Source organism: Rattus norvegicus, chromosome 12 (assembly GCF_021556685.1).
Source record: "Rattus norvegicus strain SHRSP/BbbUtx chromosome 12, alternate assembly SHRSP_T2T, whole genome shotgun sequence".
NCBI lineage: Eukaryota > Metazoa > Chordata > Mammalia > Rodentia > Muridae > Rattus > Rattus norvegicus.
Window position 1 is genome coordinate 42,289,397 of NC_141545.1, and position 14,199 is coordinate 42,303,595.

The 14,199-nt window shown below is 47.8% G+C and overlaps 1 protein-coding gene across 15 annotated transcripts in view; it reads right to left on the reverse strand.

Moving 5' to 3' along the window:
* The window catches only part of Hectd4 (HECT domain E3 ubiquitin protein ligase 4), a 148,896-nt gene that overhangs the window by 68,410 nt on the left and 66,287 nt on the right, over positions 1 to 14,199 (reverse strand). For 8 of the 15 annotated variants that reach the window (XM_087578469.1, XM_087578468.1, XM_087578465.1 and 5 more), the window contains 9 exons: positions 12,441 to 12,511; positions 11,028 to 11,133; positions 10,096 to 10,216; positions 9,413 to 9,541; positions 7,007 to 7,131; positions 5,087 to 5,240; positions 4,080 to 4,180; positions 2,423 to 2,621; positions 252 to 398 (listed from right to left, as the gene is read on the reverse strand). In XM_087578469.1, coding sequence (XP_087434595.1) covers positions 252 to 398; positions 2,423 to 2,621; positions 4,080 to 4,180; positions 5,087 to 5,240; positions 7,007 to 7,131; positions 9,413 to 9,541; positions 10,096 to 10,216; positions 11,028 to 11,133; positions 12,441 to 12,511 — 1,153 coding nt within the window. 15 annotated transcript variants of the gene reach the window in all.

Here is a 14,199-nt window from a genome sequence, read left to right on the forward strand (position 1 = left end):
TGACAACCAGGGCCACAAAGAGCCCTGTGGAGTTGGATTCAAGCTCCAGCATGGATGGGGTCTGATGTCCTACAAGCAAAAGAAGGGTGATTCTAAATAAAAGTGGGGAAGGTGGCAGGCCTAGCAATGTGGTCCTAACACACACCAGTCCCACTGCAAATGCTTTCTGGGGTTACCCTTAGTCCCCGGGCCCACAAGGAACCTTTGGTCGCCTTTCTTTTCTAGAAAGAAGTTGTGACTTGATAGCATACCTTCACCAAGTCCTTCGGCCAACCCGTTCCTAAGACACTCCGGCTGCCATATCCCAGAGTGTTGCCTCCGTACTCAGCAACCTTCCTACTGTTTGTGTTAGGCCCCGCGTATATCACCAACTTCAAAACAGAAAATAGACCGTTAGACTGTAAAAGAAAAACAAAGACAACATCTACAAATAAAGAGGCTGCAAAAAAACATTTGTAAAAAAATACATTTCTAGCCAGACCCTGGTGTCATCCATTATGGCGTAACTAATAGATCCTCATCTCAGTCTAGCTGGTGTACGTCTGGAGGCCATCAGCCACGGTATTTATAAGGCAGTCCAAGAAAAATAACGACTGAAATTATCGACAGGCACAGTCCTCCGATTTTCAAACCTCGGTTGTCACAGGGACAGGAAGGCCTGACGGGTCACACTGGCGGCTGTGTGCATATCTCTCAGATAGCTATTTCCATCCTACTCATCGGAACTCATTAGCAACAGGTGCAGATTGGCCCCTTACGTCCTCCCCCACAGTAATGCAGTGAGCTAATAGAGGCAGGCTCTAATACCTAATACAAAGTAAAAGCATCAAAATGAGTAAATAAGGATTTAAAAATGCAACAAAGTGAAAACAAGCCACACATTCTTACAATGTTGCTTAATGGCATAAAGAAATGACACAAATGTAGGTCAGGAAGGCAGCTGCTGCTTCTAGGGACAATTTTCATCTATTAATACTATTCTCCCATCACCCAGTTATATCTAATTGGCTGATTTGTTTATTATTAAAGCTGTGTTGGCATGGCATATGCGCATGGGGTACTGTATGCCAGGGCCCATGTGGGGAGGCCAGAGGACAACTCTGGGGATGCATGTGAGGCTTTAGGCTTATGCTGCAGGAGCCTTACCTACTGAGCCATCTGGCCCTCACTGGCTGCTTCTATCCTAGAGGAGAGTGGCAGCTCACTTGTCATTCAAGTGTGTGCCGAGGACACAGCGCTCCGGCTTCTGTAACTAGCAATCCTGAGAGCCCAGCACATCGATGCGCCTGGCAGCCAAGCCAGGACGTGAAAGCTACATCTTCAACTCGGGATGCTCGGCATCGTGGAGCTCTTCCTTTTGGACCTCTTGCTGACACCAGCCAGGGACCACGGGGAAAATCAATACACTTTTGTCTCTGGGGGGAAGCCTCCTTGCACATCATAACCATAATGTCTGCAGCAGGCACAACTCAGTACATATCAGAAGAGGCAAATTATCACTTTCTAAAGAAAGAACCCTGACACCAACTAAAGGGGTGACAGCTGCTTGCACATGAGGCACGGTAGACACTGCCTGGACTGAGGAGGCAAAGGAGAGCCAGAGCCAGGCTCCATGAAGCATTAGCTCCAGGCTAAGGTGAGTTTTCTGGACATGTTTTCAACTCCTCCATACATCTGAGGTGCTTTCCTCTCCTAAAGTCCAACAAGGAGGAGGATTGATATCTGGTTCTGTGTCACCATCTCACATCTCAAGGCAGGTGTGGCTAAGTTACCTTTAACCCCAAAGCCTCCCTTGATGAGATTAAGACATTTGTCTTCACTGTTTCCAACGGGCAGAGACGACGTGCAACTACCAGCAGCAGCACAGCATGTGTGGCGCTAGACTGTGTGTTCTTTCATCAGCCTCCCCTCATGACTCCAATTCAGTAGCAACAGAGAAAACCCTGCCTTTTCCAAACGGACATTAAGCTACCAGTTGGAAACCGCTCTTACTCAAAATCAATGTAGGTGCCTGAGACAACAGCACAGAAGAAAAAGCAAGCCAGACCCAGGTATATCCGAACCCTTCTAAAAGCCAGCCTCTTCCACAGGACACAAGGGCAGTGAGACCTTTGCAGATCAACAGTGTCACACATCTACACCACTCTCAAGAGGGCAGGCGGAGGCAGCAGTCACTGGAAGTCCTGTGTCCAAGGGCTAAGCTCATGGACACTTAAAGACACAGCGTCCACACGCCTACAGCACTGCTGTCAGACACAGAGGCCAGGCTCTTCAGCTTCCTCAGTCTACCCGTTACAAAGCACTGTCTGAGGGGAGTCTCCTGAGAGGGCCACAAGGCAGAAATTAGTGAGAAATGGCGACCAGTGCAAAGGAAAATAAGAAGCAGCCAAGTCGAGACACAGTGACGACGGCTCCCGCTTACTTTGTCATAGTCGTACTGTGACGAGCATCTGGTGTCAAATCGTAGATAGAGGCAGCGAGCTCCTGGGATATGAACAGTCTCTTTAAACTTATAGTTGTCTCTGACAGGGTGTACTGTTTCCACGGTCTTCCCAGCAGCCCACGGGGCAGGGATCTTTAAGCCGGTGAGAAAGCCTGGCTCTTCCTTTTCTTCTAGCATTCTAAAACCAGAGCAAGAGAAAGCAGTGCAGCTTAGGAAGGAGAGCAAACCAAAGCAAACCTGGAACACAGAGCCCAAGTGAAGAAACCGTCCTCAACTCCCCACACCACTGGCACGGCAGTGCTCTACCATGGGGGCTCGCAGCAGCAAGAGGCAGCGTCTGAGCACGCTCTGTCGGATTTCTTATTTCCTGTTAGTGGGCATCACATACTTCTCACACACCAGTGCAGAGCACCACAGTGCACTTCCCACTTCTTCAAGAGACGCACAACAACAGGCCTCACTAACGCCTGTCACATGTCACTAGGGCAGGACATCAGGCTGGGCTGCTTTCCCCCACCCCACTGTCTCAGTGAACACGAGTTTCCAGCTCTTTCCAGTGAAATTTCAACAGGAGAGGTGACTGTGAACCCCCTTCTCCATTCTCATCGAGCTTGCAAGAACTCCAGAGCCTCAAGCTGCAGAACACAAACTTAAAATCTGGACCTGGCTGCATGAGGTCACTTCCTTTGCTTCAGCCTTGTTACAGAGCTGTCCTGATGCCAGCGACTCACTGTTAAGACACCCAGCACTGGGGAGGCACGTGCTGGAGGCTCAGGATTCAAGGACAGCCTGAGCTACCCAGTGAGCTTCTACACAGGGAAGCTTCTGCCCTGCAGTTCCAGCTCCATGAGAGGCTGGAGTCTGCATCACTTGATCCCCTATCTCCTTAAAAACAAGAAAGCCAGGCCAGGCTGGAGAGATGGCTCAGTGGTTAAGAGCACTGACTGCGGGGCTGGGGATTTAGCTCAGTGGTAGAGCGCTTACCTAGGAAGCGCAAGGCCCTGGGTTCGGTCCCCAGCTCTGCTCTTCCAGAGGTCCTGAGTTCAAATCTCAGCAACCACATGGTGGCTCACAACCATCTGTAATGGGATCTGATGCCCTCTTCTGGTGTGTCTGAAGTCAGCTACAGTGTACTTATATATAATAAATAAATAAATCTTTAAAAAGAAAGCCAGGCCAGGTGTGGTAGTGTACACCATCAAACTCGGCATTCAGAAGGCAGAGGCAGGCAGACCTCTCTGAGTCTGAAACCAATCTGGGTGCATAGACTGTATCTATGCAGACTACATAGCGAGAGCTTCTCTAAAAACTAAACAAAAACCTCACAGCTACAACAGAAACCAACACACACACACACACACACACACACACACACACACACACACACACACACCCCAAAATTAATCTACCAATCTCAGTCTTTCTTGCATGCCCACTATAACAAAAGAGTTTCAAGTCAATTTTGAATGGTTTAATTCACTTAAAGGGTCTAACTTGACCCTATAAATTTAAAATAATCTTGTAGCTGGCTATGAAATTCTGGCCCTGAAGTATTTTCTTTCCCAGTTAGCTAGCCCTAGTTAAAGAGTTGCTGTTGTAAAAAGAATGCAAGGCTCTCACCGAATGCACACATTACCTCTCATCAGGGAAAAGCCTGCACTTCTGGTCTGAGGTGCCACACGGGGAACAGCCCACCTCGGCAAACACCGGACACTGGGTTTTAAGCAGCAAGGCCGTCTAAAACATAAACCATCAGTGTGTCTTTTTTGTTTGGTTGGTTTTTTTTGTTTATTTGTTTTAACTTGCAGTTTTTATTAGTTATTTATTTACATTCAAATGTTGTCCCCCTTCCCAGTCTCCCCTCTACAACCTCCCCAACTCATTCCCCCTCCCCTTTGCCTCTAAGTGGGTGCTCCCCCACCCACCCACCCACTCCTTCCTCACCTATCTAGCATCCCCCTACGCTCGGGCACCAAGCCTCCATAGAACCAAGGGCTCCCCTTCCACTGATGCCAGCTAAGCCATCCTCTGCTACATATGTAGCTGGAGCCACGGCCCCTCCCATACTCTTGCAGCACCTGACTAAGACAGAAGCGGACTCACAGCCAACCATTGGACTGAGCCCAGGGACCCCAGTGGAAGAGTTAGGGGCGGGACTGAAGGAGCTGAAGGGGATTGCAACTCCATAGAAGAACAACAATATCAACTAACCAGACCCCCAGAACTCCCAGGGACTAATCTCTGTGTCTTACCCAGGCAGCTCCAGATATGAACTTGCAGGCCACACTGCACCCTCACAGTCCCTGTCGCCGTCCTTCTCTCAGAAATGCCCACTAGAGAAGCCATGTCCCCTCCCCCTCCTGCACTTTACTCTCTGCAGGCAAGAACTCAGGACACTGGAGGTACAGTAGGCTGTCAGTGCTGACACCGGCACTTTCACAGCTGGTCAGCCATCAACACTTGCTAGACCACAGCCACTTAAGTCACATAAACAACTAAAATCTAGTCCCTGGACACACGACTTTGTATTTTAGGCTTGAAGGCTTTCTCGGTTCTTCTAAAGGATTGGCTGTGTGTATAGTGGTCTCCACCCCACCCTCATGGCAGTAGCTGAGAGCTGGTCAGTGGACTATGGGGCCCCACCTGGCTGGTGTACAGCACCAGTTGCACGAGCTGAGGCATCAAGGCGTCGGCCATGGTCAGGGTCTGTAGATTGGGGTGCATCAGGGAGGTCAGCAACACCGGAAGGAGGTGACCAAGCATAGTGGCCTTGGTAACTTGCTCCAAGCCTTTTAACCTAGGAGTTCAGGAAAGGACATATCCTAAGCACGTTCATGTATGAGAGCAACCATCATCGTGGGCCTGGCCCATCCTCTTCAACATTCTCTCTTTAAACTAGTCAGTTCTCTCCAAACTCCACCACTGGGGAAGAGGAGAAGGCGTTTTAGTCCACAGCACGTTTCTCCAGGTCTCTCTCGGCCCTTCATAAATGGGTCCTGAAGTGCTGTGACTTCTAAGTGCTTGGTGCCCTTCCCGGGCTCTGGGCTCTGGGCTCTGGGCTCTGGGCTCTGGGCTCTGGGCTCTGGGCTCTGGGCTCTGGGCTGAGTCTGAAAGGAGGGAGTTGGCTACAGAGTGGATGGGCCTGCTCACCCTCTGGGACCTCCACTCCTGGGTAGCAGCTGAGGTCATGTGCATCATAGAAGCAGGCAAATTTGTTTAAATAATTGTTATGGTGGTAAGATATGCCTAACATAATTTATTATCCTAGCTATGTTGAAGCATATATTTTACAGTTAGAATAATGTACAACCATTATTACTGTCCCTCTTTCTAACTCTCTTTATCCTGTAAAACCCTAATTCTACACCTGCTCAGTGATAACTCTCCCCTCTGGCCTCAATAACTACCATTCTACTTTCTCTGTGTATGAATCTGACTACTAAATAGGTGTGGTTTTTTTTTTTTTTTTTTTTTTTTTTTTTTGGTTCTTTTTTTCGGAGCTGGGGACCGAACCCAGGGCCTTGCGCTTCCTAGGCAAGCACTCTACCACTGAGCTAAATCCCCAACCCCAATAGGTGTGTTTTAAATTAATCTTTAAAGCCACTCACTTAATACTGCGTTTCTCTGCTGCGAGGATAGTGAGTTCTCCAGTTACTGAGGGAACTGGTGTTACACCCCACATATTCCCACGCATTGGGAGTAGGGAACAAACATCGTCACAAGGTCCAGGTGCAATTCCTCCCTGGGTTATAGTGGTCCCATCTGCCATCTACTAACGGGCACCACCCAAGACACATGACAGACACACTGAGGCAAAGACTGCAGCAGGCTCACATTAGATCATTATATCTCAGTGTCCAAATTCTAAAAACCCAGTGTATAACATCTTGAAAAGCAAGCCTGGCAGAGGAAGGGCTGCTACTGTAGAAGAGACTCCCTCCCTCCAGGCCCCTGCCTCTGAAGAGTCAATATGAGCCAACGCCGAGACGCTGTGACAGTGCCATCTTCTGGACAGCAGACCATCACTGGTGACACTAGGTCACTTCCTCCCCAAAGGAACTCAGGCCAGCTCTAAGGCAGATGGGTGAAAGGCAAATCTGAGCTGGGAGTCATGGCGCACACCTTTAATTCCAGGACTCGGGAGGCAGAGGTAAGTGGATCTCTGTGAGTTCAAGCCTAGTCTACATAGTGAGTCCCAGGACAGCTAGGCTATATAGAGAGACACTGCCTTGAAAATGAATGAGTGAATGAATGAATGAAATGAGAGAGAGAGGAAGGAAGGAAGGAAAAAAGGAAGGAAAAAACTGAAAAGAAAAGGAAAGGATAGGATAGGAAAGGAAGCAAGGCCGATTTGAACCCGATGACCACACTGGAGGCCAGGTTGCCTAGCAGACCCTTGCTCACACCAGGTCTCATCTAAAGGCGCAGGGGAGTGGACCACTGCCCTTGGTTTTGCAATACTGTCTCAAGCCCTTCTTGCAGACACGTGTGGACGGTAGATGATCACGAGGTGCACTAAAGGCTCTCACTTGACAAGCTGCAGCTGGCAATCCCCATGCTCACCTCTGCTCTCGGTCAGGCATGTCACTGTTGATGAGGGCAGTGGTGACCTGCTGCAACATTTCCAGTACCTCATCACATCCAGTCAGGACCTGGGTGGCAAGAGCCAAAATACTGGTCTTTAACTCCTAGGCAGAAGAGACCGTAAGATTAGTTTCCAGCCTTGTGATGAGAGATGCACACTCACAGACAACATGATGCCATGCTTATTCAACGACACATTTCCAGATGAAGTGATGTGGCCAGTAGAAGCCCAGGGCAGTGAGCTCCTCTTGGGTGGCAGGTAGGAATTTGATTTGGGAGGCCAGAGTCTGGAGTGCAGCTAGAAATATGCAGTATTTCACAGGGAGGGCACTGGGTGCCTAGCAGCAAGGCTTAGCTCCCGTCCGTCCCATCCAGCATGAGAGCGCTCCTGGAGGCCCAGACGCTGCCCGGGTGGAGGACTGTCTTGGGAGTTCTGAGCACAGCTAAAGAGAAAACACAACAGTGAAAAGCGCACGGACAGGCGGCGACTGAGATGAGACAAACCACAGCACGCTCGCACCAGCATACGGTGGCTTTGTCCTAGCGGCTTAGCCTAGCACACGTGAAACGCACTGCATCGGGAAGCCCAGCTAAGCAGCAGCAGCTATGGGCTACTGAACAGAAAAGAGTGGCACAGACTTTCTGAGAGTGCAAACAAGGCAATAGCCCTAAGCTTTCAGTTCATCGCTATTTTCTGATTAAAAAAAAAAAAAATACATGTAGTGAACTATGTCTACATAGCATCTGTGGGTCTTGATTTTCTTGGAAATGCCAGACCTCCTAGCCCAGACCCCCTAGCCCAGAACACCAAACCCATTCTGCCTATGGCAAGAGTCTTTCTACATATGTATGCAATTTTCTCTTTCTTTTTTTTCTTAATTTTGTTTGTTCGTTTGTTTGTTTGACACAAAGTTTCTCTGAGTACCCCTGGCTATCTTGGAACTCATTCTGTAGACCAGGCAGGCTTCGAAATCTTTTAGGAAACTCAGACTGGACAAGTGACACATGCAGGACTGGCTGTTACTGCCAGGGCTGTGGCCTCCTGAGCCGCATTTTCAGGGTGGTCAAGTCAGAGAGTTCATACCAATCTAATTCCCGCAAGAACAATTACTTTTCACTTTATTTTGTTCGATACTGTGTCCTATGTACCCAGACTAGCTCTGAACTCACTGTGCACCGACCAGACGATGAGCTCCAGCGCCAATGCTCCTACTTCTGCCTCGAAGGCCAGGGATTACAGATGCCCGTCACTATATCAGGCTTTCGATATTTTCATTGAAAAGTTGGGGTTTTTTTTGGGTTCTTGTTTTGTTTTGTTTTAAATAAGGGTCTCACTATGTAGTCTTGGTATGTTTAGAACTCACTATGTAGACCAAACTGGCCTCAAATTCAAAGAGATCCACCTGCCTTTGTCTCTTGAAAGCTAAGATTAAACTCATGGACCACCATGCACAGCTCCAATTTAATTTTTTTTAATTTCTGTATATGTACATGAGCCTACACGAGTTTATGTGTACCACAGTGTGCGGGTACCTATGGATTCCAGAAGAGGGTCAGAGCCACTGGAACTGGAGTTACTGATGGCTGTGGGCTGCCCTGCGTACTGGGGACTGAAGCTAGGTCCTCGGCAAGAGCAGGCTTGACTGTGGAGGTTAGGAGAGACCGTAGAGAGTTGCCCTCTCATTCCACATGGGTCTCAGGATCTCACGCTTAGCAGCAAGCACCCGCTGAGCCACCTTACTGCTCGCACACTGCTTCAGGCTGGCCTAGAACATACTAGGTAGCCCAGGCTGACCTTCGATTTTCCATAATCCTTCTGGCTCAGCCTCTCAAGTCCTGGGATTAAGGGTATATGCCACCAGCTCTCAAAGATGAAAATGTTAACAGCAATGCAAATGAGGTCCCTGACTATCTGTCAGAATTACAACAACCACTGCTATAGAAACATCTGTGCAGGGCCATATTATCATATGCAAACAATTGACTGAGTTTACACAGATGCTAACTTTTTAAAAATAGTAACAGAAAATTAAATTAACTATATGATTAGAAATTATTCATCTAAAGATTAAATTTATCATTTTAAGCTATTTAGGTAAAAAAATAAAATCATCCAAATACTGGAAGTGATCAGAATGGAATGCTCTCAGACTGACTTTAAGGTGTAATGAGATCACTTGTGAGTGCCAGACTTATAATTCTTGCAAAACAAAAAGAAACAAAGGCACAGAGCCCACCAGAGCATACGACAACACATCATGAGAGTCACAAACATGCAAGCACCGGACGACAACGAAGCACTGAGCAGCCTCAGAGTGAACTTCACAACACACAGAACTCAGCAGCTGTGCAGAAAGCGCCTTGGAAATAAAGCTTGGTGTTTACCTGTACCTTCAATGTCTCTCCCTGCAAGGAGCTGTCACTGTCCTCATTGTCATCAGGCTTAATCAAAACAGTGTTACTGAGAAGGTGATTCTGAACCGCCATCAGATAGCGCAGGCAGGAGGATGCAGCCTTAACACAAAGAAGGACACTAAGTGACTCCCTGTGACTGAAAGGACGCCTATACCCCTCATGCTTTTAAAAGACGTCCATCAGAGAAACAAAAGAGGAAGAAACACACATGAGAGAGAGTCCAGGGTTTCTTGTGGAGTTATGGACGCACGACTGTGAGTGCAGGCTCTGATGCTCACTGGCCTTCCTGACCTCCACACGTGGCCCCACTGCCTCTCTGAGACTGGCTCAGCGTCTCACTCACATCTCCACAGCGCACGCCACCCCACCCCTTCAGGAACCTCTCGGTTCCCTTCCCCCAGCCTCTGAAACATACTGCTTAAAACCCAGGAAATTCACAGAGGAAACTCCACTATAAAACCCCCAAATTCCACATTCACACAGTCAGGCATCTGACACTGGACAGCAGCCTCGGGAAGGATGGTCTCTGCCTTTTCTCCCTCTTAGGAAAGTTCTCGGAGCAGACTTGCCCACATGTACATTTCTGGGGAAGCCAGTCATCCACAGACTTGGCTGAGAGGAGACAACACTCCCTTAGTAAGGTCCTCACTTACAGGCACCGTTGAAAGGAGCTTCTGGAAATCATCCTTGGAGACTGTCTGGCACTTGGTGATGAGGATACAGGATTCTCGCACAACAATCTTCAGGATGTAGTGTAAGAGCTCGTCATTGAGTCTTGAAAACATGGAAGCATACACAGTACAGTTGCTGAGACAGTCAGGAAGCCAATCACTGTCATCGAGTCAAACTAAACCAGACACACCACAGACCAAAATGGTGCCCTACCTCCTACTTCAAGTATTTTAGAAGTAAATACAAGAAAAAAAAGACCAGAAAACCAAAGACTACTATGTAGCCTTTAACTCCTAACTCTAGTAACTCTGGCACACAGCTTCTTTCACAGGAGCAAGCCAGCTGCCCATTAGACTTCCCTCACCATCACTCCTGCTGAGGACATTGCCAGGCCCCAGGCACTTCCCACTCACCACACTGAAACAAGTCGCCTCAGCTCTTAGGACAGCTGCAGGGTTCAATACATCTCAGTGGGCCCAGAGCTTAGTTTCAATATTCTGGCCACCTTATTAGCTATAGCAGGAAACTGATGACCAAACACATTTACATGTAAGTTATCACTTAGAGAAAAGGCTAGTCGTGGCCAACACAGTAGCTGTGCTATGTCTGAATGAGAATGTCCCCCTGGGCGGGGGCATTTGCTGGTGCTGCTTGGAGAGGTCTTAGTGGTGCAGCCTTGCTGGAGGACGAGTGTCCTGGGAGCAGGCTCTGAGAGCTAAAGTCTTGTACCACTTCGAGCTCATAATTTCTGCTCCCCACGCCTGTCATCACACCTGCTGCTTGCAGCCAAGCCTCCTCACCAGGATGCAACCTTATCCTTTGGAAACTGCAAAGTCCAAATAAATCACTTCTTCTGAAGCTGCTCTTGGGGGCGGGTCTAGTCGGCCACAGAGAGACAACTAGCAGGCCTCACCTGTAGTGATCGTCCTCATCGCTGCCGAACCGGTTGTTCTGAAGCTGCTCTGCTAAGTTGGTGAGGATCACATCCCGAAGCTGGGAGAGTCCACTGTTTCTCTCTCCTGATACAGGACAAAAAGCCATGAGTGACCCTGGCAACAGAACTTAGAGAAGCCATCTCTCTAACTGGGCTGTGCTTCCAGCATCGGGGAGGCTGGGGCAGGAGGGCTGCTACAAGTTCGAGGTCAGCTTGGAACGATGTCTTAACAAACGGCACCTCCTGCTCAAAGAAAACTGATGTTACTTTTAAAAAGTTTCCAAAAAAATAGATGGAGGACAGCCTAGGAGCACAACCTAGGAGCACGGAGTTTAGACTCAAGCAAACAGCAGCAAAACGGCCCCATAGCCCGGGCTCCGCTTCCTAGGCAAGCGCTCTACCACTGAGCTAAATCCCCAACCCCCAGCCACAGCTTTTTTAAGATGTATTTTATGTGTGCTTTGCCTAGATGTGTGCATGTGCCCCGTATACATGCCTGGTATGAAGAGGGCATCAGATGCCCTAAAGCTGGAGTCATAGATGTTTGTGAGCCTCCATGTGGTGCTGGGAACCAAACCTAAGTCCCCTGAAGGAACAGCCAATGATCTTAGCTACTGAGCCATCTCTCTAGCCCCACATACACACTTTTTCAAGTATGCTGACTAACAGGAAGAAAATGAGAAGCCCTGCAACAGTGCAGCAGTTTCCTGAAGAACAGGAAAGAATAGCATATTCAGCTACTCAGAAGGCTGAGGAAAACTGAACATTCAAAGCTCGTGTGGGAAACTTAGCGATACTCTCTTTTCTCTCTCTCAAAGGGAACAGGAGAGACGGCACAGTGATTCCCACATGGAGTCCTAACACCTTCTATAACTCCAATTTCAGAGAATTTAACAATGTCTTCTGGCATTCCATGGGGACTGCAGGTGTGTGGTACCCAGATACACATGCAGATAAAACAATTAGGATACAGAATATAAATAAATTGTTTCCCAAGTTAAAAAGGGGGAGAGATGGCTCAGCGGCTAAGAGCACTGACTGCTCTTCCAGAGGTCCTGAGTTCAATTCTCAGGAAAGACATGGTGGCTCACAACCATCTGCAATGGAGATCCGATGCCCTCTTCTGGTGTGTCTGAAGACAGTAACAGTGTACTCATATATATAAATAAATATTTTTTAAAAGGGGGTGGTGGAATACAATCAGTGGCAGAGTAAATGCTTAGTACATTCAAAGCCCTAGGTTGAATTCTTAATAATACACAGACACATAGACAGACAGACGCAGACAGACAGACAGACAGACAGACAGACAGACAGATAGACACACACACACACACACACACACACACACACACACACACACACACAGAGTTGTTCAAAGATAATCCTCACCTTCTGTTAAGACCAGCTTAAGTAAGTTATTGATTTCCGTTTCACCTGGGTATAAAATATTTAAGCCAGAGCTGAAATGACAGGAATGTCAGCAAGTTAAAAAAAAATCTAGAAAATACAAACTCTAGCTATTTGAGTTTCTGTTAAAGATACCAGTCTGGCCAGACACGGTGGTATGCACTGTAACCCCAGCTCTTGAGACTGAGAGATGAGTGTGTCATCTCAAGTTCAAGGCCAGCCGCGTTACGTACAGGAGGACGCTGGCCTTTACCTTCCCCACCCCAGGGGCTGAGACTTAATTTCACCAACATGATATACTCCAGTGAGTTTTCTGATAAGAGAGGTCTTTCCCATCTTTTGCCTGTGAATTCACGATGGTAATGTATGTCAGACTCCATAAAGAACCAGTGAGAGAGTTGGAGAGCTATGAAGAGTCAATGCTGACAAGACAATTAGACATGCAGGCTGTGCCACAATCATGTGGCACAGAGAATTCCTGATCTCAGTTTTTTGAGAAGCCTGGAAGAACAGGGTGAAAAATGTCATCAGAGACTTGCAGACTTAGTACATAGCCTAAATATGTCCTGTGTCCCATGCACTTAAAAAGCCATCACAAAGACAGCACAGCACTACCCGACTCCAGGGGTCTCTGCCTGTACCACACCCACATCTGAATTATTGCTTTAATGCTCGCCAGGAAGTAGCTCAAAACACAGCCCCAAACCCTGCCCTCTGCACCCATTCCTGCCAGAGCACGCTTACGAGCCAGCCATCGCAGTCTCCAGGAACTCTAAACTACATGTGGTCATCTCACAGCTCTACTTCTATGAAAGTGAAAATGGATGGAAATAAAATAAACAATCAGGACAACACTGAGGCCGTCTGAGGTACAGAATGCACTTGAGGCCAGCTTGGTATGTATAGTGGTAGATATAGTGAGGGCCACATAGTGAGAGTCTGTCTCAAAAATTAATTCATTAATTAATATTAATTGATAGCTGGGCATGAGGGCGCATACCTGTAATTCCAGAAACTGAAAGACTGAGGTAAAAGGATCTCAAGCTCCAGGTCAGTCTAGCTCCATCAGTCCCAAAAACCTACCACCACCACCACCACCACCACCACCACCACCACCACCACCACCAAAAACAAAAGAATATGCCCTCCCCAAAGCCATAACAAAACAATAAAATCCTCACTAGGCCACAGCCTCTAAGTTCACCAGTGAGGAGGCTGAGAGGACAGACCATTGAATCAAATGCTTGCTCTGAAAGAACAGGACCTGGGAATTGAACTCAGGACCTCTGGAAGAGGAGTCAGTGCTCTTAACCTCTGAGCCATCTCTCCAGCCCTCAAAAATATGTTTTAAGAAAAAAATCACTATTGAGGTTTTGTTGTTGTTTTTGTTTGTGTTTGTTTGTTTTCGGACAAAGTCGCTGTATAGCTCTAGCTGGTTTGGAACTCACTTAGGCCACACTGGCATTGAATTCACAGAGCCTGGCCTGCCTCTGCGTCAAAAGTGCTGGGATTAAAGATATGTGCTGCTATGCCCAGCTCAAAATGATTAAAAAAAAACCCATTACTATTATTAGTGTGTGTGTGTGTGTGTGTGTGTGTGTCTGTGTTTGTGTGTCTGTGTCTGTGTGTCTGTGTGTCTGTGTGTCTGTGATGTGACTGCAGGTATCCATGCCTCGGTGTATGACTGGAGGTCAAAGGACAACCCTCAGGAGTTGATTCTCTCCTCCTGCAGTGGGGATTA